The sequence below is a fragment of the Dermochelys coriacea genome, chromosome 1, assembly GCF_009764565.3.
Source record: "Dermochelys coriacea isolate rDerCor1 chromosome 1, rDerCor1.pri.v4, whole genome shotgun sequence".
In the NCBI taxonomy this organism is placed as follows: domain Eukaryota; kingdom Metazoa; phylum Chordata; order Testudines; family Dermochelyidae; genus Dermochelys; species Dermochelys coriacea.
This window is the reverse complement of record NC_050068.2, coordinates 329,301,699-329,326,521: the sequence shown is the minus strand read 5'-3', so window position 1 is coordinate 329,326,521 and position 24,823 is coordinate 329,301,699. Positions and strand designations below refer to the sequence as shown.

At 39.3% G+C, this 24,823-nt stretch overlaps 2 protein-coding genes across 6 annotated transcripts in view; one reads left to right on the top strand and one right to left on the bottom strand.

Moving 5' to 3' along the window:
* The window catches only part of CCDC146 (coiled-coil domain containing 146), a 109,673-nt gene that overhangs the window by 60,755 nt on the left and 24,095 nt on the right, over positions 1 to 24,823 (bottom strand). Inside the window, exon 1 of one of the 5 annotated variants that reach the window (XM_043497544.1) lies at positions 2,487 to 2,534. The exons of the other annotated variants lie outside the window; for them this stretch is intronic. Coding sequence (XP_043353479.1) covers positions 2,487 to 2,510 — 24 coding nt within the window. The 5' untranslated portion in view covers positions 2,511 to 2,534. Of the gene's footprint in view, positions 1 to 2,486; positions 2,535 to 24,823 lie in introns of those variants that run through there. 5 annotated transcript variants of the gene reach the window in all.
* FGL2 (fibrinogen like 2) lies at positions 7,149 to 16,163 on the top strand. The gene is made up of 2 exons (XM_038387194.2): positions 7,149 to 7,895; positions 12,538 to 16,163. Exons 1-2 carry the CDS (start codon positions 7,277 to 7,279, stop codon positions 13,242 to 13,244), a joined length of 1,326 nt encoding a protein of 441 aa, XP_038243122.1. The 5' UTR covers positions 7,149 to 7,276; the 3' UTR covers positions 13,245 to 16,163.

Genomic DNA, 24,823 nt, shown 5'->3' with positions numbered 1-24,823 from the left:
AAGACTGTTTTGGCATCCAGGTTTGAAAATATTGGCCTTCATTATATCAGTATGTTTTGAAAAATAAAATGAATAAAGATACAACACTCTAGTTTACATATATTTAAAAATTCTAAAACAAGGGTGGGAGCTGGTTTAAACAATTTTTCATTAGGTTTCTCAGACTTGCTATTGTCACATTCCTGTAAAATGAATGCCTCCAAAGACGAGTCTATCCGACTGAGCAAGTGGCAGTTTTCTTCTAATAATTCTAGCAATCTAGTATAATTAAAGGTAGAATCTGGAATCAATTTAGGTCACTTCATTGTATTGGGAGTAGACGATGTCAGGTCTGGAGTTTGGAATATAGGCAGGTCACCTCTCTTAAATTCCTGGGCCTTTCAAAACCTTTAAGTTTCAAATGTACTAATATACATTTTGCTTCTCTTCCTTTTGGTATATACACAACACTTTTCTTTGATTCCCATACTCATTAAACAACAAGACTCTATCCCATAATTTTAAAAAAGTTACCCCAAAAGCGGGGCAAAATAAAATAAATTGTACTTATCCAAATCAAGAATTCTTAGAAAATTGGATTAAAGATCTGGCTGCTAGTGCTGGTTGCTTGGCAGTTTCTTCTCTTTGCTTTCTATATTCCTACACTTTCATAAATGTAATTACATAATAGAAGTATGTATCTTATTACTGTATTTACTTGTATTTTTACTTTCTTATTATTTATTCTTACCCTCTTATTTTACCTACTCTTTTATTTAATTCTTATTTTTAACTGATTATTAACTTGTAGCTATCTTTTGTATGTAACTTTCTCATTTTGTTACATTTTTATATTATCTCTCTTTCTCTCAGAAGTCTTGCTCTTATACGAGAAAAGAAAAAGCTAGGGCGCAAATTCTGCCTCTTTACTCTCATTGAGTACTCTTACTCTGTGAGAAGTCCTATGAAATAATTGGGCCGAATCACCCCATCCTATTGTAAAACACATGGAGGAGGGGATTTGGGGAAAAGATATATCTGCGACAATTCTCTTGCTGAGATCCCTCCACAATTTTCCATTGGGAGAGGATGGGTTTTCTATGCACCCCATGCAGAAACCATGAATATTAAGGAATCTGTAGGAAATACAGAACCATAGGGAAAAAGACTTGTGCTTCCACAGCTGCTCTGGACCTCAGCAAACCATCTCCTCCCAGTGCTGGTGCTAGCCCATTAGGGGCCCTAAGCAGGAATAATTAATAGGGAGTTCCCTTGAGCTGTTGGGGCCCTAAGCAATTGCTTAATCTGCTTATGCCTAGCGTCAGCTCTGTTCCTCCCATCCCTGGCACTACAACTTCATTGATGTGATGCAACCAATAACTCTCTCTGCCACAGCTGTCCCTAGGAGCCATGGAAGGAGACTCCATGGAAGAAAGAATAAAACCCTAAGATATATTATCTTTTCCAGGTAAGCTTCACAGGGCTGGAGGGAGACACTGTCCATCCTCCCAGCCTGCCAATTCCTGCCTTCAGCTCAACCAATCTCTGTCCCCTCCTCTACTGTGGACCAAGGACCCATGGAGTTTCTTCCATGGGGTTGGGGGAGAAGAGGGAGAAAAACTGTGACATGGAAGTGGCAGACCCTGGGATGGGAACAGCTGCATGAAGATCTCAGTGGGTGATGAACCCACCCCACAGAATTACTTAGAGTGAAGAATTATTTCATGTGAGCAAAAGTGACAGAATCTGGCCCTCACTGCATCAGAAGTTAATAGACCCTAACATTTCCTCCAAAAGTTGTATAACGTTTTTCACATCTTCTGTTTTATTGGAAAGAGATTCACTCCTGTGTAGATGGCCAGCACAAGGCATAAAATCATAAGCAGGGGCAGATGTAGCCTCATAATTCAATGGATGCACTATATTAAACTGCTGAGAGGGCACCGACCACCTGCACAGCATCCTCCATCCTGGCACCAGAATCCTAATCATAGCCTGGTGTGGTGGGGAGACCCCAGGGTGGAGGAGGGGTTAGAAACTGAGTCCACCCCACTCTTACCCTGCACTGGTGGCTTCTGTTCTGCGGGGCTGGGTCCTACTCCCTGCTCCTGTCATTGTGACCTGGCATCTGGGGCTACAGCGCCAAGCAGGTTTGGCAGAGGGGCAGCTCTGGGGGGGCGTGGACAGGAGTAAGGGGAGGTGCAAGGTAAAAAGTTTGGGGACCACTTCTCTAAGATAAAATATTTTGGGGCCTTTCCCCCCCACAACACAATAGTTAATAGGGGCCCCCTTAAGCAGCTTAATCCTTCACAATAGGGCTTCTGTGACTCAATTATGGTATAATTGACAAGTCTAAGGACTTTGACTTACTCCGTTTCAAGCTTCAGTATTTTTGACTAGCTTCCTCGTATTTTTTTTTTAATTTCTTCTTTATGAACTACCCAACCAGTATGGGCCTCTAGAAACCCTTAATTCAGCCCATCTTCAATTCCATTAGCATCAAGTACCTTGAATACAGAAGGTCTAATCATCCTGGGTCATGTGCACCAGCATCCCGCATGCATGTGAAGCAAAAGATTGAAGTTAAATATAGTATCCAACATAGACAATAATAACAGATATTAACCATGATCATTATAAAAATGAAATACATGAGGGCTTCCAAGGGAAGGCTCGAATTGAACATTATAAAAATGCCAATGTTCCAGCAAAATAGTGCAGCTAACACATTTCTACTTATTTAGGCAATTATTATAAAATATTTGACATAAATTCTGCAACTTCAAGAGAAATAATCACAGTCTCTATCTTTCATTTCTATGCTGCATTTCCTGTAATCATTTATATTTTTAATAACTAACATTTTGACCATTCTTGTAGTTATTTTAAAACATAGAACGATAGTTATAATTTTAAATTGAAGTTAACCTTGTTTATTCTTTCATTTCAAACACCTAAAAAGTCACTTCCAACTACAGTCCTTTGTCTCAATATAGGGCACAAGGGCAAAATCCCAAATTATTAACATTTTACAATTTTTCTGTAAATTGTAAATTCTGCCTGCCGGGGCCTGTATCCAAAATGTTACAGAGGGATTGTCAAGGATCATCCAGCCATCTGACTACTACCCCATGCTACTCATCCATGTTGGCACTAATGATACTACAAGGTATGACCCTGAGTAGATCAAGTGACTACAGGGATCTGGGAGTAAGGAGCTGGGGACGCAGGTGGTGTTCTCCTTGATCCTTCTGGACAAGGATCGGGCCCAGGCAGAGACAGATGCATCCTGGAAGTGAATGCTTGTCTGCAAGCATATTGTATTACACGACTGGAATATTGGTATAGAAGGGTACAGTTTGCTCAGGAAGGATAGACAGGGAAAAAAGGAAGCAGGCATTGCCTTACATATCAAAAATGTGTATACTTGGACTGAAGTTGAAAAGGAAATCGGAGACAGACTTGTTGAATGTCTCTGGGTAAGTATAAAAGGGGTAAAAAACCCCAGGGTGATGCCATAGTAGGGGTCTACTACAGACCACCTAACCAGGAAAAAGTGGTGGATGAGGCTTTTTATAAACAACTAACAAAATCATCCAAAGCACAGGTCTTGATGGTGATGGGGGACTTCAACTACCCATACATAGAATCATAGAATCACAGGACTGGAAGGGACCTCGAAAGGCCATCTAGTCCAGTCCCCTACACTCATGGCAGGACTAACTATTATCTGGACCATTCCTGACAGGTGTTTGTCTAGCCTGTTGTTAAAAATCTCCAGTGATGAAGATTCCACAGCCTCCCTAGGCAATTCATTCCAGTGCTTAACCACCCTGACAGGAAGTTTTTCCTAATGTCCAACCTAAATCTCCCTTGCTGCAATTTAAGCCCATTGCTTCTTGTTCTATCCTCAGAGGTTAAGAAGAACAATACTTCTCCTTGTAACAACCTTTTATGTCTTCTCTTTTTCAGACTAAACAAACCCATTTTTTTCAATCTTCCCTCATAGGTCATGTTTTCTAGACCTTCATAATTTTTGTTGCTCTTCTATGAACTTTCTCCAATTTGTCCACACCTTATATGAAATGTAATGCCCAGAACTGGACACAATACTCCAGCTGAGGCCTAATCAGTGCGGAGTTGAGTGAAAGAACTACTTCTTGTGTCTTGCTTACAACACTCCTGCTAATGCATCCCAGAATGACGATCACTTTTTTTGCAACAGCGTTACACTGTTGACTCATATTTAGCTTGTGGTCCACTATGACCCTCAATTCCCTTTCCACAGTACTTCCTAGGCAGTCATTTCCCATTTTGTATGTGTGCAACTGATTGTTCCTTCCTTAATGGAGTACTTTGCATTTGACCTTATTGAATTTCATCCTATTTACTTCAGACCATTTCTCCAGTTTCTTCAAATCATTTTGAATTTTAATCCTATCCTCCAAAGCTCTTTCAACCCCTCCCAGCTTGGTATCGTCTGCAAACATTATAAGTGTACTCTCTATGCCATTATCTAAACATTGATGAAAATACTGAACAGAACTGGACCCAGAACTGATCCCTATGGGACCCCACTCGATATACCCTTCCAGCATGACTGTGAACCACTGATAACTACTCACTGGGAATGGTTTTCCAATCAGTTTTGCACCCACCTTATAGTAGCTCCATCTAGGTTGATTTTCCCTAGTTTGTTTATGAGAAGGTCATGCAAGACAGTATCAAAAGCTTTACTAAATTCAAGATATACCATGTCTACCACTTCACCCCATCCACAAAGCTTGTTACCCTATCAAAGAAAGCTATCAGGTTGGTTTGACATGATTTGTTCTTGACAAATCCATGCTGACTGTTACTTATCTCCTTATTATCTTCTAGATGTTTGCAAAATTGATTGCTTAATTATTTGCCCCATTATCTTTCCTGGTACTGAAGTTAAGCTGACTGGTCTGTAATTCCCGAGGTTGTTCTTATTTCCCTTTTTATAGATTGGCACTATATTTGCCCTTTCCCAGTCTTCTGGAATCTCTCCTGTCTTCCATGACTTTTCAAAGATAATTGCTAATGGCTCAGATATACCCTCAGTCAGCTCCTTGAGTATTCTAGGACGCATTTCATCAGGCCCTGGTGACCTGAAGACATCTAATTTGTCTAAGTAATTTTTAACTTGTTCTTTTCCTATTTTAGCCTCTAATCCTACCTCATTTTCACTGGCATTCACTATGTTAAACGTCCAATCACCACCAACCTTCTTGGCAAAAACCAAAACAAAGAAATCATTAAGCACCTCTGCCATTTTCACATTTTCCACATCTGTTGGGAAAATGACACATCAGGGCACAGACTATCCAACATGTTCTTGAAATGTATTGGAGACAATTTTTTATTTCAGAAGTTGAGTCCCCCACAAGTGCTGTAAGGCAGTGACTTTGGGAAGTTCTAGCAGAGGTGATTCCACCAAGTCCTATTCATTCTCTCTGTGATGCAGGCGACCAAGTGCCAGCTCATGCTGAAGCCCCAGGTCAATTCACTTGTATATTAGTATAGATCAAAGTAATTGTTAAATGTGTAAGTGTATTTGGTGTTTAAACTTCATGAAAACTAATGGGATGTTACATACATTGTTTTCACTTATCTGTCTCCTGTTATAATGTAATAGCATACATTTACATTGTGTATACCCCTGTAAATAAATAACCCATCAAGCAAGAAGGAAGCCAGTGGAATGCAAATGAAGAACTTTAACAGAAAAGTACTAACATCAAAGCAAGAGGTCATTGTGTGTAATGATCAGAGGTCAAAGACTCAAAATGCATTCCTCACTCTCTGTCATCAAAGGAAAAGCCCTTGTGGGTAGTGACCCTGTCAGCTTGTTTTCTGTGAGAAGAAACTATAAGAATGGATTCAAGGAAAGATCCTGCATCTCTGGATTCTTTGGACTCTTACAGGGAAGTGAACTAGATGCAAAGCAGAGCTCTCCAGAGACAATCTGAGTTCCCTGAAAAGACTTTTGGGAAACTTGGCAATTTATTACACCATGGCCACCATTTGGATTCACCTGTACATATGTTTTACCTGCTTTAACCTCTCAATACTGCTCATTTTTCTTAGCTAATAAACATGTAATTAGTTTACTATAGAATTGGCTGCCAAAATTGTCTTTGGTGTAAGATCATAAAATCATAGAACTGGAAGGGACCTCGAGAGGTCATCTAGTCCAGTCCCCTGCACTTAAGGCAAGACTGAGTATTATCTAGACCATCCCTGACAGGTGTTTGTCCAACCTGCTGTTAAAAATCTCCCGTGATGGAGATTCCACAACCTACCTAGGCAATTTATTCCAGTGCTTAACCATTCTGACAGTTAGGAAGCTTTTCCTAATGTCCAACGTAAACTGCCCTTCCTGCAATTTAAGCCCATTGCTTCTTGCCCTATCTTCAGAGGTTAAAGAAGAACATTTTTTTCTCCCTCTTTCTTATAACAGCCTTTTATGTACTTGAAAACTGTTATCATGACCCCTCACAGTCTTTTCTTCTCCATATCTGGAGTTCCAATTGATCTGGGGTAAGTAACTGGTCTCTTGGAACTGGGAGCAACCTGATATGGTGTGATTTTTGGTTTAGTGACCTTTTATCACAAAGTTCAGTTTGTCTGAGTGGCAAGATAGACTGGAGAGTCTGAGGGAACTGTCGGTCACTTCATGGTAAGACTGGTATAGTGATGCAGGAGTTCATATTTGTTACTGGCTTGGTGAAATCTAATTATAGAATACACCACCAGTCTGGGATATCTGCCCTGTTTTCTGACAGTCTGTCCTAAGGTAGGCACTCACATTTGTGAGCCACTCCAGACAGTATGACCTTCTCTACCTGTCAAGGTAGAGGAGATGACATGATCCACAATGTCAATTTTTAAGTATAATTTTATGATACTCAAATGTTAAGAATCAGGAATTTTGTAGCATATCAAAACAGATATCTAAAGCAAGAAAATACTTTGTTTCCAAAAGAAAAATCAAAGTAAAATAAATCAGAGCTCAAAATAAACTTCATACTCTATCTGTGCACATGAATATTATCATTTTGCTTATGTTATTATGCATAAGCTACTTTTGCCAAGGACTACTTACTTTGCTCCGCTATTAATATCACTGCAACTTGTGATGCAATAACTCCCACCCATTTCTGAGAACAGTGCAGGCAGTTTATCTGTTAACTCACAGGCTGCTAGCTGCCTTTATAAAAAGTTCTTCCAGTTTTGCATACTTCCTCATTGAGCTAGTTTCACTGCAAAGATGAAGAAGCTCATTTACTTAGTCTTGTTTAAGACAGCTCTGCTTGCTTTTACAAATGTTTCTGCACTTGCAGATGAACATACAGAGCGTGTTAAAGAAGGAAAAGCTATTGATGCTTGTCCTATAAAGCTCAAAACCAATGGGGAATGTGAAGAAGGAGAGGAATGTCCATATCAGATAAACCTGCCTCCGATGACCATCCAGTTACCTAAGCAGTTCAGACTGATTGAGAAGACTCTCAAAGAAGTACAAAATCTTAAAGATGTAGTAAACAAATTGAAGAAATCTTGCCAAGACTGCAAGTTGCAGGCAGATGACAACCAAGAAAAAGACAGTACTGAATTCCTGGCACCTAATACAGAAGTCCCAACAGAAAACAGTATGATACAAGATAACAGAGTAAAGGAATTACAGAGCAAAGTTAATAAACTGTCAGCCAGTTTGAAGAATGCAAAGAATCGGATCCACTCACTGCAGGGTCATCTGGAAAAAATAAGCCTCATAAACATGGACAACGTAGAAAGTTATGTCGACAGCAAAGTAGCAAATCTGACATATGTTGTGAACAATTTGGATGACAGATGTTCTTCTAAGTGTCCAGTCATACAACCAAGTCCTGGTATGTGAAGCTATATTTATAAATTTTCTGTATTCTGTAGAATTATTTAATAGAACAATTTAAACGTATTTTACCATAAATACCTTTGCTATCATCTTCACAAATTAAAAAGCATTATAAAATTCACTCTTATTGTGGCCTGGAAGGACTTGCTGGAAGATATTAAGTGCTTTCAACTTCCATGGGAGTTGCAGGTACTCAGTACCTCTCAGGATTTGACTCTAACATAGTACTTAAAATGTAACCCTCCGAAGGGAACATTTATTTTAACATTCGTTCAGCAGATAGGCATACTGTATTTACTCATATTCGCATACTGCTGCCATAGCAATTCAGAGCCCAAATATTAAGATGGAAATGAAATTCCTTTATATATTTAAATTTTATTTTACACTGTATTCAAAAGTAAATACCCACTTTAATTCTGCATTACTCTGAAAACTGAACAACTATTTTTGGCTTGGATGTTTTTTCACATTTTTGAGGGATTAGGGGAAGGGAATGAGAAAGATCTGGCCCTAAAAGGTTTCAATACTTTTACTATCTGACTTTCATAATGAAAGACTGAAAAAAAAAATCTAAAAATATCCTGGAATTGTTGTAAAATGGCCTGGAAAATGTTAGCTAACAATAAAGGAATCTAGTGGAAGGTGTAAGTTGTATAGATGGATAACAAAATCATTATTTACCATAGCTACACGTACACGTAAGGCGAAAAATCTAATCAGTATTAATGCTTCTCAAATGGAAGGCACATAGCGCTATTTTAGCAATAGTGGAATATTGGCAAGAATCTAATATATAAACAATGTAAAATGAGACAATGTGGGAGTTTGGGGATTTATTTCCTTTTAAATACCATGCTGTGAGGGACTTATTTTTTTACTTTTTTAAAAATCCTGTATGATTATTAAAACAAAAAGAAATGGAATTGGTAGATTATATCATGTTAACCTTTACTTTTGCCAAATTAATATGATTAGCATTTTAATTTTTACATTGTCTGTATGTAATTACAATTTTGATATTACATTTAAGGATTTTTAGAAGTAAGAGGCATTCACAAAAGGTTGACAGTATATTCTGCCATCCAGATACCATACATAAAAAGAAAAGGGTTCTCTAGTGATTAAAACAACAACAGGTCACTGCACTAAATTTTTGAGCCACAAAACTGCTTGCCAATCCTCCAAGCTAAAAAAGTATGACATAAAATTAGAGACAGGTCTTTTGTCTATCAGAAGGCATACCTGCAGGACCTGCCCTCCTTCACTCCCATCTACAATACTAGTCTATTTAAAGAATATCAGAGAAAACTGCAGATAGTACAACGAATGCACTGCTGAAATTCTGAAAAACAAGATCAGCAAAAACACAAACAGGACATAAGAACAACTTTATGTTATAGCAATGTCTTTACTAGATACCAGTAATCAAATGTCATGCTTCAGGTATAAGATAGTCAGAGAAGTCAGGAAGGAACCTTTCCTACCCATCATGTACAACTCTCCATGATTGGGTAGGTGCATTCTAAATTCTCATCACCACCACCACCACCACCTTTTTCTGAAACACCAGTTTTTGGTCACTAGCGCAGGCCAGGCCAGTCTTGTGTTACTATATTCTTGTGTTACTATAACACGTGGAAAAGGTAACCGATGCTAAGTAATGTTCAACCTACAGTCTAAATCCAGGCAGGTAAAAATATTAATACATAGCATTTATATATAACAACCAGTCCAACAGTGATAGTGAAAATGTAATGGTAATATGTGCATTATGAAACTAGAAAGGATGACAACTAGTTTTCGCTCATAGGACCGAATCCTGACTTCAGTGTAGTCAATGGCAAAACTATTATTGACTTAAATAGGAGTAGGGTTGGATCCACAGAAGATGTCTAATTGAGACAGACACTCTTTGTTCACAATTATTCTGAAACTTAGGCTACTTACCATCTTATCCAAAGTCCATTGAAGTAAATGGGAGTCTTCCCATTGTCTTCAATAGGCTTTGGATGAGGCCCTAGTTAAGGGCCTAAATATGGATTTAGATTCTTAACTTTAGGTACTCAAGTTTGAAATTGTTGTCTCTAGTCTCTGGATGTTAAAAAGAAAGTTTTATCTATCAGAAATCTTCCATGACTCCAATTGATATGTGGATGAAAGTAAAACAAAGAAAACTATTAATAACTATTATTATTTTCATGAATTAGGGTTGACCACAAAACTCAAGAGTGGAGGAGAATAAGTCTCTTATGTAATCCTAGAATATCCTTGAGTAACATTTGCATCCCTATTCTATGTAATTAACTCCCGTGTTAAATTCTGTCTCAAATACAACATATGTACATTCCATGGCAGCATTAGTATCAACCACAAAGTTAAGGTTACACTGAGATTTGAACATAATGAAAAAATAAGATTTCTCTTTCACACTTTAAAGATTGAATTTAGACTCCTCATTTGACAAAATAACTCTTCAGAATAACCTGTTCAGTATTGTGTCCAGTTCTAGGCACCACGATTTCAGGAAGAATGTGGACAAATTAGAGAAAGTCCAGAGAAGAGCAATAAAAATGATTAAAGATGTAGAAAATATGATTGATGAGGAAAAATTGGGTTTGTTTAGTCTGGAGAAGAGAAGATTGAGGAGGGCATGATAACAATTTTCAGGTACATCAAAGATTGTTACAAGGAGGAGGGTGGAAAAATTACTCTTTTTAACCTCTAAGAATAGGACAAGAAGCAATGGGCTTAAACTGCAGCAAGGGAGGTTTAGGTTGGACATTAAGAAAAACTTCCTAACTGTTAGGGTGATTAAGCACTGAAACAAATTGCCTAGGGAGGTTGCGGAATCTCTGTCATTGCAGGTTTTAAAGAACAGGTTAGATGAACCCGTCAGGGATGGTCTAGTTATTACTTAGTCCTACCTTGGTGCAGGGAACTGGACTAGATGATCCTTCCAGTCCTACAGTTCTACTGTTCTATGATTCAATAGAACAATTTATTCTCTCTGTAATTTCTTAAATAAAATATGTACTAACTTTTGCAGAGAAAATAATTTTAAAATGCTCTCTTTCTGAAGTTTTTCCTCACACTTCTTTATGTCCCTCTAGCTAAATAACCCAGGAATCCTGACTCCCAGTCCCCTACTGTAGCCTGAGAACAGCACTTCCTCTTAATAAGAAGTTATTATTATTAATATTTGTATTTTTCCAGTGGTGATATACAATTAAAACATATGATCAAACACACCCATGCATTTAAATGATTTTATAGTAGGAATAAACATTCTCTAAATAGTTTCCAACACTTATAACACTTCCTCTGAAAGACATCAATGAAATATTGTTATGTTAATGAACATATTTTGTTGTGGAACATGAAGTTCTAGAAATGTGTCATTTGCAGCATATCCTGTGAAAACTCTTGAGCACAGCATCAGTACTAAAGTGGTTATAGATGGATTTCTAATCTTCAGGAAACACCTGGAAAACATGTTTTGTATAAAATAAATTATTGATAGGAAGACGAATTACGCAAATGGATAGGCATACTGACTATTTCTTTATTATGAAGTCAGCAATTCTACATGCACAGGAAAGCACTGTCACTTTTCTAGCTACATCTTTCTAGGGATCATAGAATTGGCATAAAATTACTAGTATTTTCCTATTTCCTAAAGTATTGTAAATAACTGACCACTGACATATGAAAAATTCCCATTGTCTAGACTAACAGCCAATACTAAGAGCCATCTTTAAGTCATCCTGATATGAAATAAACTTCTCATATGACATACTATAGCATGAAAGGTACTGAATTATAGACATTAATATGACAAAGTACAATGAATACATTCTACAAGAGGAGCAAATTTACAATACATAAGAGAAAATTAAGGTATAGTTGAATACATGAGTTAAAAATCATTTGAAATAATAGAATGGAAATATTAGGCCAAATTCACCATTGAAATATGCCACCATTAGCTCATGGAAAAGAGTTCCAATAATGGAAAGTATACAGAGGGGGCCAACTTCGGCTGAAAATAGCAAACAACTTCACTGAGTGAAAAGGGAAGAGGCCAGCCCAGTGAAAAGTGGGCAATATTGGCCAAAAATGCAGTGTTGTCAGGGCATAGCCATCTGATGCAGCAGGCTCCTGGTGGTGGATACTTATGGAATAGCCCTGATGGGAATAAAAGATGCCCATACTTACAAGAACTCTGACTGCAGAAACACTACTTGATCTCTGGAGAGATAAGTCATCCCACAGGATGCAACCCTCAGGGTATGCGTTTTGCACCTCCTTGAACCAGTTTTGTGGAATTTAACTCATTATTCTTTATGGATATACATGCAAGAAATAAGTAGCAAGACAATTTAATGGAGCTATGTAGCATTTTTTAGATTAACATTAATCATTTGTATTGTTTTTCTATTTATTAATACATAAGAAAAATAGGAGAGAGAACCTCCAGGCAAGATACTGCTAAAAGTGCTGAAGAGTATACACGGTGTATTTAAAATGTAATTTTTTATATTACCATAGTCTGGAATGCTTGATGTGGTTTACTAGATATTAAAAAATATTAAATAAAAGACTGTCCATACTAATACTATCTATTTTCCCCCTAGTTATACAATTAATGCAGAGAGACTGTGCTGATCATTACACAGCAGGTCGAAGGCGTAATGGAATCTACAGAGTTATTCCTGATCCAAAAAATAATAGCTTTGAGGTTTACTGTGACATGGAATCAATGGGAGGTGGTTGGACAGTGCTACAGATGCGTCTAGATGGTAGCATTAACTTCAACAGAACATGGAATGACTACAAAAATGGCTTTGGAAATCTCAGCAGGGAGTTTTGGCTGGGGAATGATAAAATTCATCTCCTGACCAAAAGCAAAGATATGCAGCTGAGAATTGAGCTTGAAGATTTCAATGGTATTCGAGAGTATGCGAAATATGAACAGTTCTATGTAGCCAATGAATATCTCAAGTACCGTCTAAGTGTCAGTGGCTATAGTGGTACAGCCGGAGATGCCCTGCACTTCAGTAAACATTACAACCATGATCAAAAATTCTTCACTACTCCGGACAAAGACAATGATAAGTATCCATCAGGAAATTGTGGGGCTTACTACAGCTCTGGCTGGTGGTTTGATAAATGTTTGTCTGCCAACCTAAATGGCAAATACTATCACAAAAAATACAAAGGTGTTCGCAATGGGATTTTCTGGGGCACCTGGCATGATGTTTCTAATGATCTTCCAAATGGTTATAGGCAAGCTTTTAAACATGTAAAAATGATGATCAGACCCAAAGCCTTTGTGCCATAAATCAGCACCCTCTGCTGTAACCAGTTTGTAATGGTCATACTAAAAATATCATACTTATTCAGTATCATATTAAAAATACAAAATATTGGAGTATTTTAATATTCAATCCTAATATAATCCTTCCAAGATGAAAGAAAGTATCTCAACATAAAATGTTTATAGATCCCCCCCATGCCTTATAAAGACAGTTTTAATGCTTCAGAGTAGGTGTTGCTAAAACTTCAGCATCGCTAAATTCTGAATTTGAAGGCATTGATTTTAATGTTTCAGTTGTACTTTTACTATCTGCAGCATACCAGGTTTCTACAATCTACAACTTTTTAAAACTTCTACAAAGGTAGCTGAATGAAAACCCATATTTTTTGCCTGAAAATATCTTGCAAACATTTCTGATTACATATAATCACTTAGGATGAAACTCAGTATCTACTTATCTGGATCTCGTTATATCATCTGTGCCTTCATAAACATTACAAATATATGATCACAACACTACCACGAACTAAGAATTTTAAATTTTAAAATGACTGAGGCAGAGATCACCTAATTTGCTCAAAGTCACAAAGCAACATTGGACGCAGAGTCAGGAACTGAAAACAGATTTTCTGAGTCCCCAGTCCATCCCCTTGATCAAAAGACCATCCAACCGAGTATAGTTGCAGAGTTGAAGAAAAGCAAATGGAAAGGGTGTGTAGACTAAGTATGGAGTGAAACAGCAACTCCACAGGATGTTTTCCCCCAAGCTGTTTGCTTCGAGACCACGCTTTTTGCTTCTTTGATGAAGGAAAGTCAACAGCTCCACAGCTTGTCAGAGACTTATGCTAGCAGGACTGGTGCAGGAAGCATCAGAAAGGATTGAGTTCTTGTACTACTGCCTCCAGATCTAGAGAAATGGAGTTTGGTTCCCTTACAGCCTAAAACCCTGTGGTTTCACACCCAAATCTCCCTTCCTCTGCATCCTCTATTCAAGGTGAATTTTATGAGATTGCAGGGATTCAAACTTAATTTTTTTTAACTTGTCAGAATTTTTTATTTATCACCAGGGAAAAGATTACGTAGAAAAACACACACCCAAATATAAAATCAAAGTAGGGTTTTCCCCCAATGAATTACTTTTATACAATGAACAGAAAGGAAGCAGAGATTTTCTTTCAGAGTAGCAGCCGTGTTAGACTGTATTCGCAAAAAGAAAAGGAGTACTTGTGGCACCTTAGAGACTAACAAACTTATTAGAGCATAAGCTTTCGTGAGCTACAGCTCACTTCATCGGATGCATTCTTGTTGTTCTTATTGTTGTTCTGAAGTGTAAGAAATAAAATGTAACAGATGTTCAAACATTTCATGAATTACAAACCAAAGAGACTTTCCAGATCATAATGAATACTGTACATAGTGAATTTAAATTTGATAAGATTAAGGCCTTGTCTGTACTTAGGTTATACTGGCTCTCAGAATGAAGTAAGTTATAGTGGGTCAAAGACTTTTTGCTGGTATAACTGCTTCTACAGTAGGGCTTTTCCTGGAATAGCTATATCAGTCGGGGTATGACTTTTTCACACCTAACCAACATAGCTATGCCAGCAAAATTTTTAAGCATAGTCAGGTCCAATACTTACAAACATGATATTTACTACTTTTCGATATACCAAACTGAACTGTGCATTAGTGATTTATATACAATAATCTATGGTGACAATGACCAAATTATAAGATATTAATATATTTTAAAGGAATTATAAATATTTTGAAGGATATTTTGATGAGAAATGTCATTTGCTTTATTGTGTTTTCATTTTAAAAGATGGTTGGATGATTTTAATACTATCAGATGTATACTCTTTGCTCAAGAACACATTTTGAAGTTACATTATATTTCAGGATAAAAATGAATTATTTAAACAAAAAAAAGTTTTTGATGCACTGGCTAGAAGAGCGATTTTAGTAGAATATTATTATATTTAATCACTTGGTATAAAGTGCACTAATTGTTCCTAAACAATGAAAAATAAATGTATTTAGAAACTTATTACTCAGCTAATTTGTTACAAGTGAAACTGACCTTTGTTTCTTGTTTAATGATTTTTTGTTAAAATATAGACATTTTAAAATCAGAATACTGTTTATTTACAGGATTATTTACAGGATTCTTGACATGTTGTTAAAGGGAAAAAATCAGTCTAATGTTGATATTTTCAAAGCTGGATACTCCCTTCCTAGAACTATTGGGCTGGATTCTCCAATTATTCACATTAGTTTTATACAAGTGTAACTTCAGTAATTTCAATGGCGTTACTCTCAGTTTACACTGGTATGAATAAAGTCTAATTCACACCCATAACGTCCATATGGTAGTTATAGTACTTGTTTGAAAGGTTCCTTGATCTGAATCCTCAAACACAGTATCTCACAAATTATTCCTTTGATGTTCTATAACAATTCAATCACTGATGAAACAGACTCCAGTAAGCGAACTCAGAATGGCCAACTGTTGACAAAAGGACTGTGGAATTTTACACAGCTGACTATGGGTACCTTCCAGCTATAGAGGTGCAGTCTATGGACACTACAGGTGAGCATATAATACCAATGGCTGAATTCTGAGATATCAATGACAGGTTACTCATATATTGCTGCAGAACAGTCGGGTCCCAGACCCTGTAGTTTTCAGAGGCTGCATCTCCATATTAAAGATAAGGCAGCTGATCTATTTTTAAATTATGTGAGACCTTTGGGCTCATGTACAGCTGTCAACATGATCCTTGACTGGACAAAGTTTAGTATCTCTGAATTAAAGCATTTAAAAAAAATCTTATACAACCTATACACTCTCTTTCTCTACACATGGGCTTAATAATGCAAAGTATGTCTTTCAATTTACAAAAAACACATATATGATAATAAAATTTTTAATCTAATAAATGCACTTGTCTTTTTGATCTGGATATGATTAAATGCTGGATTCTTAGTAATGAGGATTATTAACATCAGGTTTTCAAGCAAAGGTCCTATGGGACATTTTTCCACAGAATACAAAATAAAACTCATCTGTTCAAAGTGATCAGCCAAGCATGCTATAATTTCCTGGCATTCCATGGGGTTGTTTAAACAAAGAAAACTACCGAGAAGGAAAGACAAAGAATATCTTTAGAACTGAAAGCCATATTAAACAGCACTGATTTGCCATTTTTCATGCAAGTAACCGTGGGAATAACTCTATTCATCTCAGTTAAAACGCCATGATCGGTGGTCTTTTGACAGACACAGGGGTCTCTCAAAACTTCAGAAAAGACCTACTTAAGATGTTGAGTTAAAATATTTCTTTCTCTAAGAAGCTTTTCATGCAAGTGTCAGACCACAACTATGTTTAAATTTATCTGACATTTTCAAAGGAAGTTAAGATGGGATAAGATGAGACCACACCTGGAACATTGTGTTTATAATTTAACTACTGCAGCTCATTATTTTTTTTATTTAAAAAGGGGGTATTCTGCCAAAAAAAATTTAAAAAAACTTACCTGACATAGAAATGACAGAAAAGGGTTTGTTTTTGTTTTTAAAAAGCAAAGTATTACCTAAAAGTTTAAACTTTCTCAGTGTAATATCAGATCCAAATATTGACTTGCCAAAGATTCATAGATACTAAGGTCAGAAGGGACCATTCTGATCATCTAGTCTGACCTCCTGCACAATGCAGGCCACAGAATCTCACCCACCTACTCCTACGAAAAACCTCACCTATGTCTGAACTATTGAAGTCCTCAAATTGTGGTTTAAAGACTTCAAGGAGCAGAGAATCCTCCCTCAAGTGACCCATGCTACAGAGGAAGGTGAAAAACCTCCAGGGCCTCTTCCAATCTGCCCTGGAGAAAAATTCCTTCCCGACCCCAAATATGGCGATCAGCTAAACCCTGAGCATATGGGCAAGATTCACCAGCTAGATACTACAGAAAATTCTTTCCTGGGTAACTCAGATCCCACGCATCTAATATCCCATCTCAGGGGATTAGGCCTATTTACCATTAATATTTAAAGAGACAGGTCTGAAGTATAAATTCACAACTGTGTTTTGGCTTCATTCTTCTGGGGCTAAAAGGATAAATATCACACTTCATATAAGACTAATGAAATTGAGATAGGTTGCAAAGAAACACATCTAAACGGTACATTTTACTCAAATATGAAATTGCTGAGCTACTAACTGGGGTATGTAACCTATCATTTAAATCAGCTTTTATATCACATGACTTGGCTAATGTGATGCTGGTTTTTAAAAAAGACTCCAGATGTGATCCTGGCAATTACAGGCTAGTAAGTCTGACTTCAGTACCCGGCAAACTCTTTGAAAGTATAATAAAGAACAGAATTATCAGACACATAGATGTACGTGATTTGTTGGGGAAGAGTCAAGATGGTTTTTGGAAAGAGAAATCATGCCTCACCAATCGACTAGAATTCTTTGAGGGGGTCAACAAGCATGTGGACAAGGGGGATCCAGTGTATATAGTGTACTTAGATTTTCAGAAAGCCTTTGACAAGGTCCCTCACCAAAGGCTCTTAAGCAAAGTAAGCTGTCATGGGATAAGAGGGAAGGTCTTCTCATGGATCAGTAACTGATTAAAAGATAGAAAACAAAGGGTAGGAATAAATGGTCAGTTTCAGAATGGAGAGAGATAAATAGTGGTGTCACCCAGGGGTCTGTACTGGGACCAGTGCTATTCAACATATTCATAAATGATCTGGAAAAAGGGGTAAACAGTGAGGTAGCAAAATTTTCAGGTGATACAAAACTATGCAAGACAGTTAAGTCGAAAGCAGACTGTGAAGAGTTACAAAGTGATCTCACAAAACTGGGCGAATGGGCTACAAAATGACAGATGAAATTCAAAGTTGATAAATGTGTAAGCAGAGTCTGGATGAGCTCTCCCCTGACATCTAGTGGTGAGCTGTGGAAAAAGACTTCAGAAGCTGATCTCATTTGCATGATGCTCAGCATGATGGGATTGCTTGCCCAAAAGATTATTTGTGGCTGGTGTTGGATCCCCAGTCTTCTTCGTATTGGGGCAGGACTAATAAAGAGTTGTAATAAAGTGTTGTTATCCTTGTTGTGTGAACCAAGGGCAACAGAACTGTACCTGGCATACCCCAATGGAGGGACTCACCCTCAACTGAACAACACTCGCTAAGCAGGGAATATGGGTTCCAAAGCCCAATGAGTTGAGAGAGGATGGGGACAGGTATTTGTATCTGTCCTGTCCTGTCCTGTCCTGTCCTGTCCAAGGGTCCTAGACACCATTTGACCTGTCCTCTCTCCATGGTATAATAAAAGAGCTAATTTAGACTCAATTGAGAATCTTGTTACATACTGCAGAGTTGAAATCACTGATATCTAGGTCTAAGTATTAGACCTACTTTGGGAGAGTGTCTTTATTGCAAGAGACTGCCCAGTGTGCACCAGCAGTGTGGCTCCCCCCACTAACAGCTGAAATCACTGAGATCTGTGTTAAGTGTGTGTGGGGGCCCCTGAAGACCTCTTGGCAAGCGGGCAGCTGGTGGAGAGGTGTGGCTAGCAGGGAAGCTGGTGGTGAGGCATGACCAGGAGGGTGACTGGTGGAGGGGTGTGGCAAGTGGCCAGCAGAGCCCTGCAGAGGCATGGCAGTCGGCTGTTGGGATGATGAGTGAGTGCCTGAGTAGTGCAGTATGTAAGGTGCTCCTTACTGCCACCACTCCGCGGATGAACCTCTGAACTGTGGGACTGCACTGGCCAAAGGACAGCAACTGTGAGTGGGGTACAGAGAAGGGATAGGCACGTTAAAGGGACTTTGGGTTGCTGGACTTAAGACCATGAAGGTAAAAGGACACTGCCCAACTTACTTGGGAGTGGGTCTTTTGATCGTGGTTTGTGTTTATGAACCATAGTTGCAGTGTTTTCCCAAATTAATGCTAAGTTAATTCCCTCCTTTTATTAAAGTTATTGCTACACTCAGACTCTGTGCTTGCGAGAGGGGAAGTATTGCCTCTTAGAGGCACCCAGGGGGTGGTGTGTAATTGTCCCAAGTCACTGGGTGGGGGCTCGAGCTGGTTGTGTGTTGTATCGTTGAAAAGGAACAGGTAGATACTGAACCCGCCCTTGTTGCTGCTTGCTCCACCTGGCAGAAGGGTTACACAATAATGCACATTGGAAAACATAATCCCAACCATACATATAAAATGGTGGGGTCTAAATTAGCTATCACCACTCAAGAAAGAGATCTTGGAGTCATTGTGCATAGTTCTCTGAAAACAATCACTCTATGTGCAGCAGCAGTCAAAAAAGCTAACAGAATGTTGGGAATCGTTAAGAAAGGGATAGATGATAAGACAGAAAATATCATATTGCCTCTATATAAATCTATGGTACACCCACATATTGAATACTGTGTGCAGATGTGGTTGCCCCATCTCAAAAAAGATATATTGGAATTGGAAAAGGTTCAGAAAAGGGAACCAAAAATGATTAGGGGTATGGAACAGCTTCCATACATGAAGAGACTAATAAGGCTAGGACTTTTCAGCTTGAAAAAGGGATGACTGAGGGGGGATATGATAGAGGTCTATAAAATCATGACAGGTGTGGAGAAAGTAAATAAGGAAGTGTTATTTACTCCTTCTTATAACACAAGAACTAGGGGGGCACCAAATGAATGAATAGGCGGCAGGTTTAAAACAAACATAAGGAAGTATTTTTTCACACAATGCACAGGCAACCTGTGTAATTCTTTGCCAAAGGATGTTGTGAAGGCCAAGACTATAACAGGGTTCAAAAAAGAACTAGGTAAGTTCATGGAGGATAGATCCATCAATGGCTATTAGCTAGAATGCGCAGGGATAATGTCCCTAGCCTCTGTTTGCCAGAAGCTGGGAATGGGTTACAGGGGATAGATCTGTTGATGATTACCTGTTCTATTCATTCCCTCTGAGTACCTGGCATTGGCCACTGTCCGAAGACAGGATATTGGACTAGATGGACCTTTGGTCTGACCCAGTATGGCTGTTCTTATGTTCTTATATTCATATACAATCCCTGGAATGTGTAAAGAATTCCCCTTGCTGCAATGGTGTGTTCCAGTCAGATGGAAGTTTTAGGCAAAGTTTAACACTAATGTAAGTGGGCACAACTCCCTCAATTTTAACTACTTCTTCCAGAGGTGAATTTGGCCACAATCTTCAATATTAAATCCCAAAGAAAACTGTTTTAAGACAATAGGTCAGATTCTACTTCCCTTACTCAAGTCCTCACACCAGATATATATGACATATGTCAAGGTCAAAAGGATTAATAGTTTTAGTACAAAATTGTAAATCACAAATTCTGATACAGCAAATGGTCACAGCTCCCCTTATTTAGATGGGAGAAGCAAGGCATAGGCATCTGGACTGTAGAGAAGGCAGAGAGCATGTGAGGCCTCCAAACTTCATGCATCTCAGGAATCTGCAAAATCAAAGGAAGCTCCAATCATGGGGAAGTTATGCACCTCCACATCACTCCTACTCCTAGCTTCATAGCTTCTCTAGGAGCTGAGCTGCCACTACCTGGCCCCACCAAATTTGCACTGCACTTTACATCTGTGTGAAGGTGATAGTGTATACCAGAAATTAAGGTTGCTTCTAAAAGTATTAATAAATATCTCTGAAAATCCAAGAGGAATACTGCTTGTTTTCCAGGGATCACATCATGCAGAGAAGCTGTTCCTCAGTCCCTAGGACTGAGCAACAAAAATCCAAGAAAATCAGAACTCCAACCATACAATGGCCACATGAAAGGATTTTGTGGGGTCCTGGTAGAGGAAGCATACTGTATTGGCTCTACTCCCCACTTCTGTGAGTTCAAAGGCCTTTCTACCTCTACACACTGACCCCATGCTTCAAAGTGGAGGGGAATGTAGAGCATTTAATAGTAAGGCCATGACCTCTCAGAACCTCCAGCTTTCTATAGCAACAAATGCTCAGAACAAATGCTCGGATCTTCATCACTTAAAATTCTTCAGTAAATAAAAACACTAACTGCTTTACTGAGCCTCTGTAGCACGATCCCCATCCAGACTCATTTCTGCTAGTCTTCAATTGGTGCCTCAAATGCTTGACTAGATGAACCCACACTATGCTCATCATATATTATACATATACATATTTGGAAACTTAACTTGGATATTATCTTTTCTTTGCATATTATCCAAGTATTTCACCTGCTAAGAGAAGTGAATGCCATGTCCATCACCAGTGTATCGTGACTGAAGATGATTTTGTGAAATGAAGAGGTCTGCTCAATCTTACTTTATGCTCACTGACACTATCCAGAGTACACCAAGCTGAAGCTCCCTACTCCATCCCACCAAGCAGTTGAACTAGTAGCTCCTATACAGTGCTATCAGTGTGTTAGTATATGTGACATTTCACAGATTCGTCAGGTGCCTTTTTGAAGCAAGCAAACATCTATTGATCATGTTTATCTTTCTTGGGCCAGACTCATATTCAATCTGCAGTTCTTACAGCATTTCCCACCAACCATGCTTACTTTTGGGCACCCACTAAAAGGTTTTATAATAAATGTCAGCTCACATTATCACCACTGTGCTGGCTCACCAGTGACCATTTCAACTGGGCAGAAAATGTTCATTTAATTACTAGTTAGATTCCTGTGGGTGGAGGTGAAGACAACATCTATCTTTCCTATATGTGCTAACATAGTTATATGGCTTTTTTGTTGTTCCAGAAGTCTTTCAAGCATATAATTTGCAGAATGCGCCTGGACAAGCTGATGTTTTGAAAATTCTTCCTGCAGCTATGTCAGGTTTTTAGAGCTTGGATAGAAAAGGCAAAGATTTTACATGCTATTGAAACATGTTGTCACCACCATGGTTACCATGCGAAAAGACATAGATGACATTTCAGCAAGTAGTTGCACATAGATCAACAGCAAGAAGATTTTTTTATTCTAAATACTTTCACTCAGCTTCATACACAAGACAGAAAAAATATTTTTTTCCTATAATACTGTTAATGCAAATGGCAATTTTTCTAGGCATTTTACCCTTTTTATATAGTTTGGTAACAAGCACTTTTAGAATTATCCCCTTACCCAGAGGGTTTAAAAATATGGTTATTTACAATATATCAGTTTTAACTCACTATTATTTAGATTTAAAATATTTTGTCTTAAGAAAGCTTAAAGGTTTTTGTAGATACAAGGTATCTTTTGAATTATACTGGCCAGTGTGATGCTTGGGCAATGCAAAGAGGCCAGATAATGGCTGTATATAGCCAGCTGAGGATTCCCTAGGAGAGGTGAGGTTTCAGTTGGTGTAAAGCTGACATAGACTCATAGAAGACATGGGTTGGAAGAGACCTCGGGAGGTCATCCAGTCCAATCCCCTGCTCAAAGCAGGACCAACCGCAACTTAATCATTCCAGCCAGGGCTTTGTCTTAAAAACCTCTTAGGATGGAGATTCCACCACCTCCCTAGATAACCCATTCCGGTGCTTCACCACTCTCCTAGTATAATAGTTTTTCCTAATATCCAACCTAGACCTCCCTGTGACGGGGTGCAAACCCTGCACTGGAAAAGAAAGGGTTAACCCCATACTATGGGTGGCAGAAGTCCCACCCCCCCAGGCCATGCTGGGCATGCTCCAACTGCTGCCTCAGTATAAAAGGGAGCAGCCCAGCTCATTCTGGACTGATTGCTGGAGGGGAAGGACCTTTGGCCGAAGCTTCCGCTGAAGAGCCGTAACAGCCCTTGCTTACAAGAGCCAGAGACCCTGTGAACCGGATTGAAGACCCAGAGCCCAAGAAGCTCCAGAGAACCATCCACGGTGATGAGCTCAGAGACCCATATGCCACACAGACAGCAGCGTCTGGAATTCTGGTAGGAAGTGACCCAGGGAGGGTGAGCGAGTGGTATCTCCTGCCCGGGTGAGGTCAGCGTGTTTCAGTGGGATTCCCTGTTGACCCAGTGATGGACCATTCCATCACTATTAGTGCCCTGGGTTGGGGCCCGGTGGAGTTGGGTGGGCTCAGTCCCTCCTGCCTGGGCCGTCACCAATCTGGTAGTGGCCCCCACCTTTCCCTGCCATAGTGACTCTAGCCATTAGGCTGTGCTGCCCTGCATCTGAGGACCGCCATAGTGACTCTAGCCAGTAGGCTATGCTGCCCTGTGTCTGAGGACTGCCACAGTGACTCTAGCTATTAGGCTGTGCTGCCCTGTGTCCAAGGGCTGCTATTGTAACTCTGCAGTTGCCCAAGGGCCGCCAGGGAGATTAACTGCGGTGATATCACTACTCTGCCCTGCCCTAAAGGGGGATGGGGTGTGCATACACCGTGACACTCCCCCACTGCAACTTGAGACCGTTGCTCCTTGTTCTGTCATCTGCTACTTCTGAGAACAGCCTAGTTCCATCCCTTTAGAAACCCCCTTCAGGTAGTTGAAGGCGGCTATCAAATCCCACCCCTCACTCTTCCCTTCTGCAGACTAAATAAGCCCAGTTCCCTCATCCTCTCCTCATAAGTCATGTGTCCCAGCTCCCTAATCATTTTCATTGCCCTCTGCCGGACTCTCTCCAATTTGTCCACATCCTTTCTGTAGTGGGGGACCCAAAACTGGATGCAATAATCCAGATGTGGCCTCACCAGTAACAAATAGAGGGGAATAATCACTTCCCTCGATCTGCTGGCAATGCTCCTACTAATGCAGCCCAATAGGCCATTAGCCTTCTTGGCAACAAGGACACACTGTTGACTCATATCCAGCTTCTAGTCCACTGTAATCCCCAGGTCCTTTTCTGCAAAACTGCTGCTTAGCAAGTTGGTCCCCAGCCTGTAGCAGTGCCTGGGATTCTTTCTTCCTAAGTGCAGGACTCTGCACTTGTCCTTGTTGAATCTCATCAGATTTCTTTTGGTCCAATCCTCCAATTTGTCTAGGTCACTCTAGACCCTATCCTTACCCTCCAGCATATCTACCTCTCCCCCAATCTTAGTGTCATCTGCAAACTTGCAATCCATCCCATCATCCAGATCATTAATGAAGATGTTGAACAAAACCGGCCCCAGGACTGACCCCTGGGGCTCTCCGCTTGATACCGGCTGGCAACTAGACATTGAGCCATTGGTCACTACCCGTTGAGACTGACGATCTGGCCAGCTTTCTATCCACCTTATAGTGCATTTATCCAATCCATACTTTAACTTGCTGGCAAGAATACTGTGGGAGACCGTATCAAAAGCTTTGCTAAAGTCAAGGTATATCATGCCCACTACTTTCCCGAGATCCACAGAGCCAGTTATCTCATCAAGAAGGCAATCAGGTTGGTCAGGCATGTAGCCAGCTTCTATATCACTCCACCCTATCCAGTTCAGGGAAGTTGCCCAATGTACCATTGGACTCTGCCAATTCTCAGTGAGTGGATGGTCCTTTGGGGACTACACTGCCAGCTGGTGCAGTTTAAAGTAGTTCTTAGGCAGCTCTAACACATGCCAGGGTCTAAATGGCACAGGTCTAAATCTGTGTAGGTCAGAAAAAGAAGGGTTACTATGAGATATTTTTTCT

Excerpts from the sequence above, each read along its gene's own strand:
- FGL2 (XM_038387194.2), top strand. The coding sequence starts at position 7,277 with ATGAAGAAGCTCATTTACTTAGTCTTGTTTAAGACAGCTCTGCTTGCT. Across the intron at positions 7,896-12,537 it reads AGTCATACAACCAAGTCCTG|TTATACAATTAATGCAGAGA; the intron begins GTATGTGAAGCT and ends TTTTCCCCCTAG.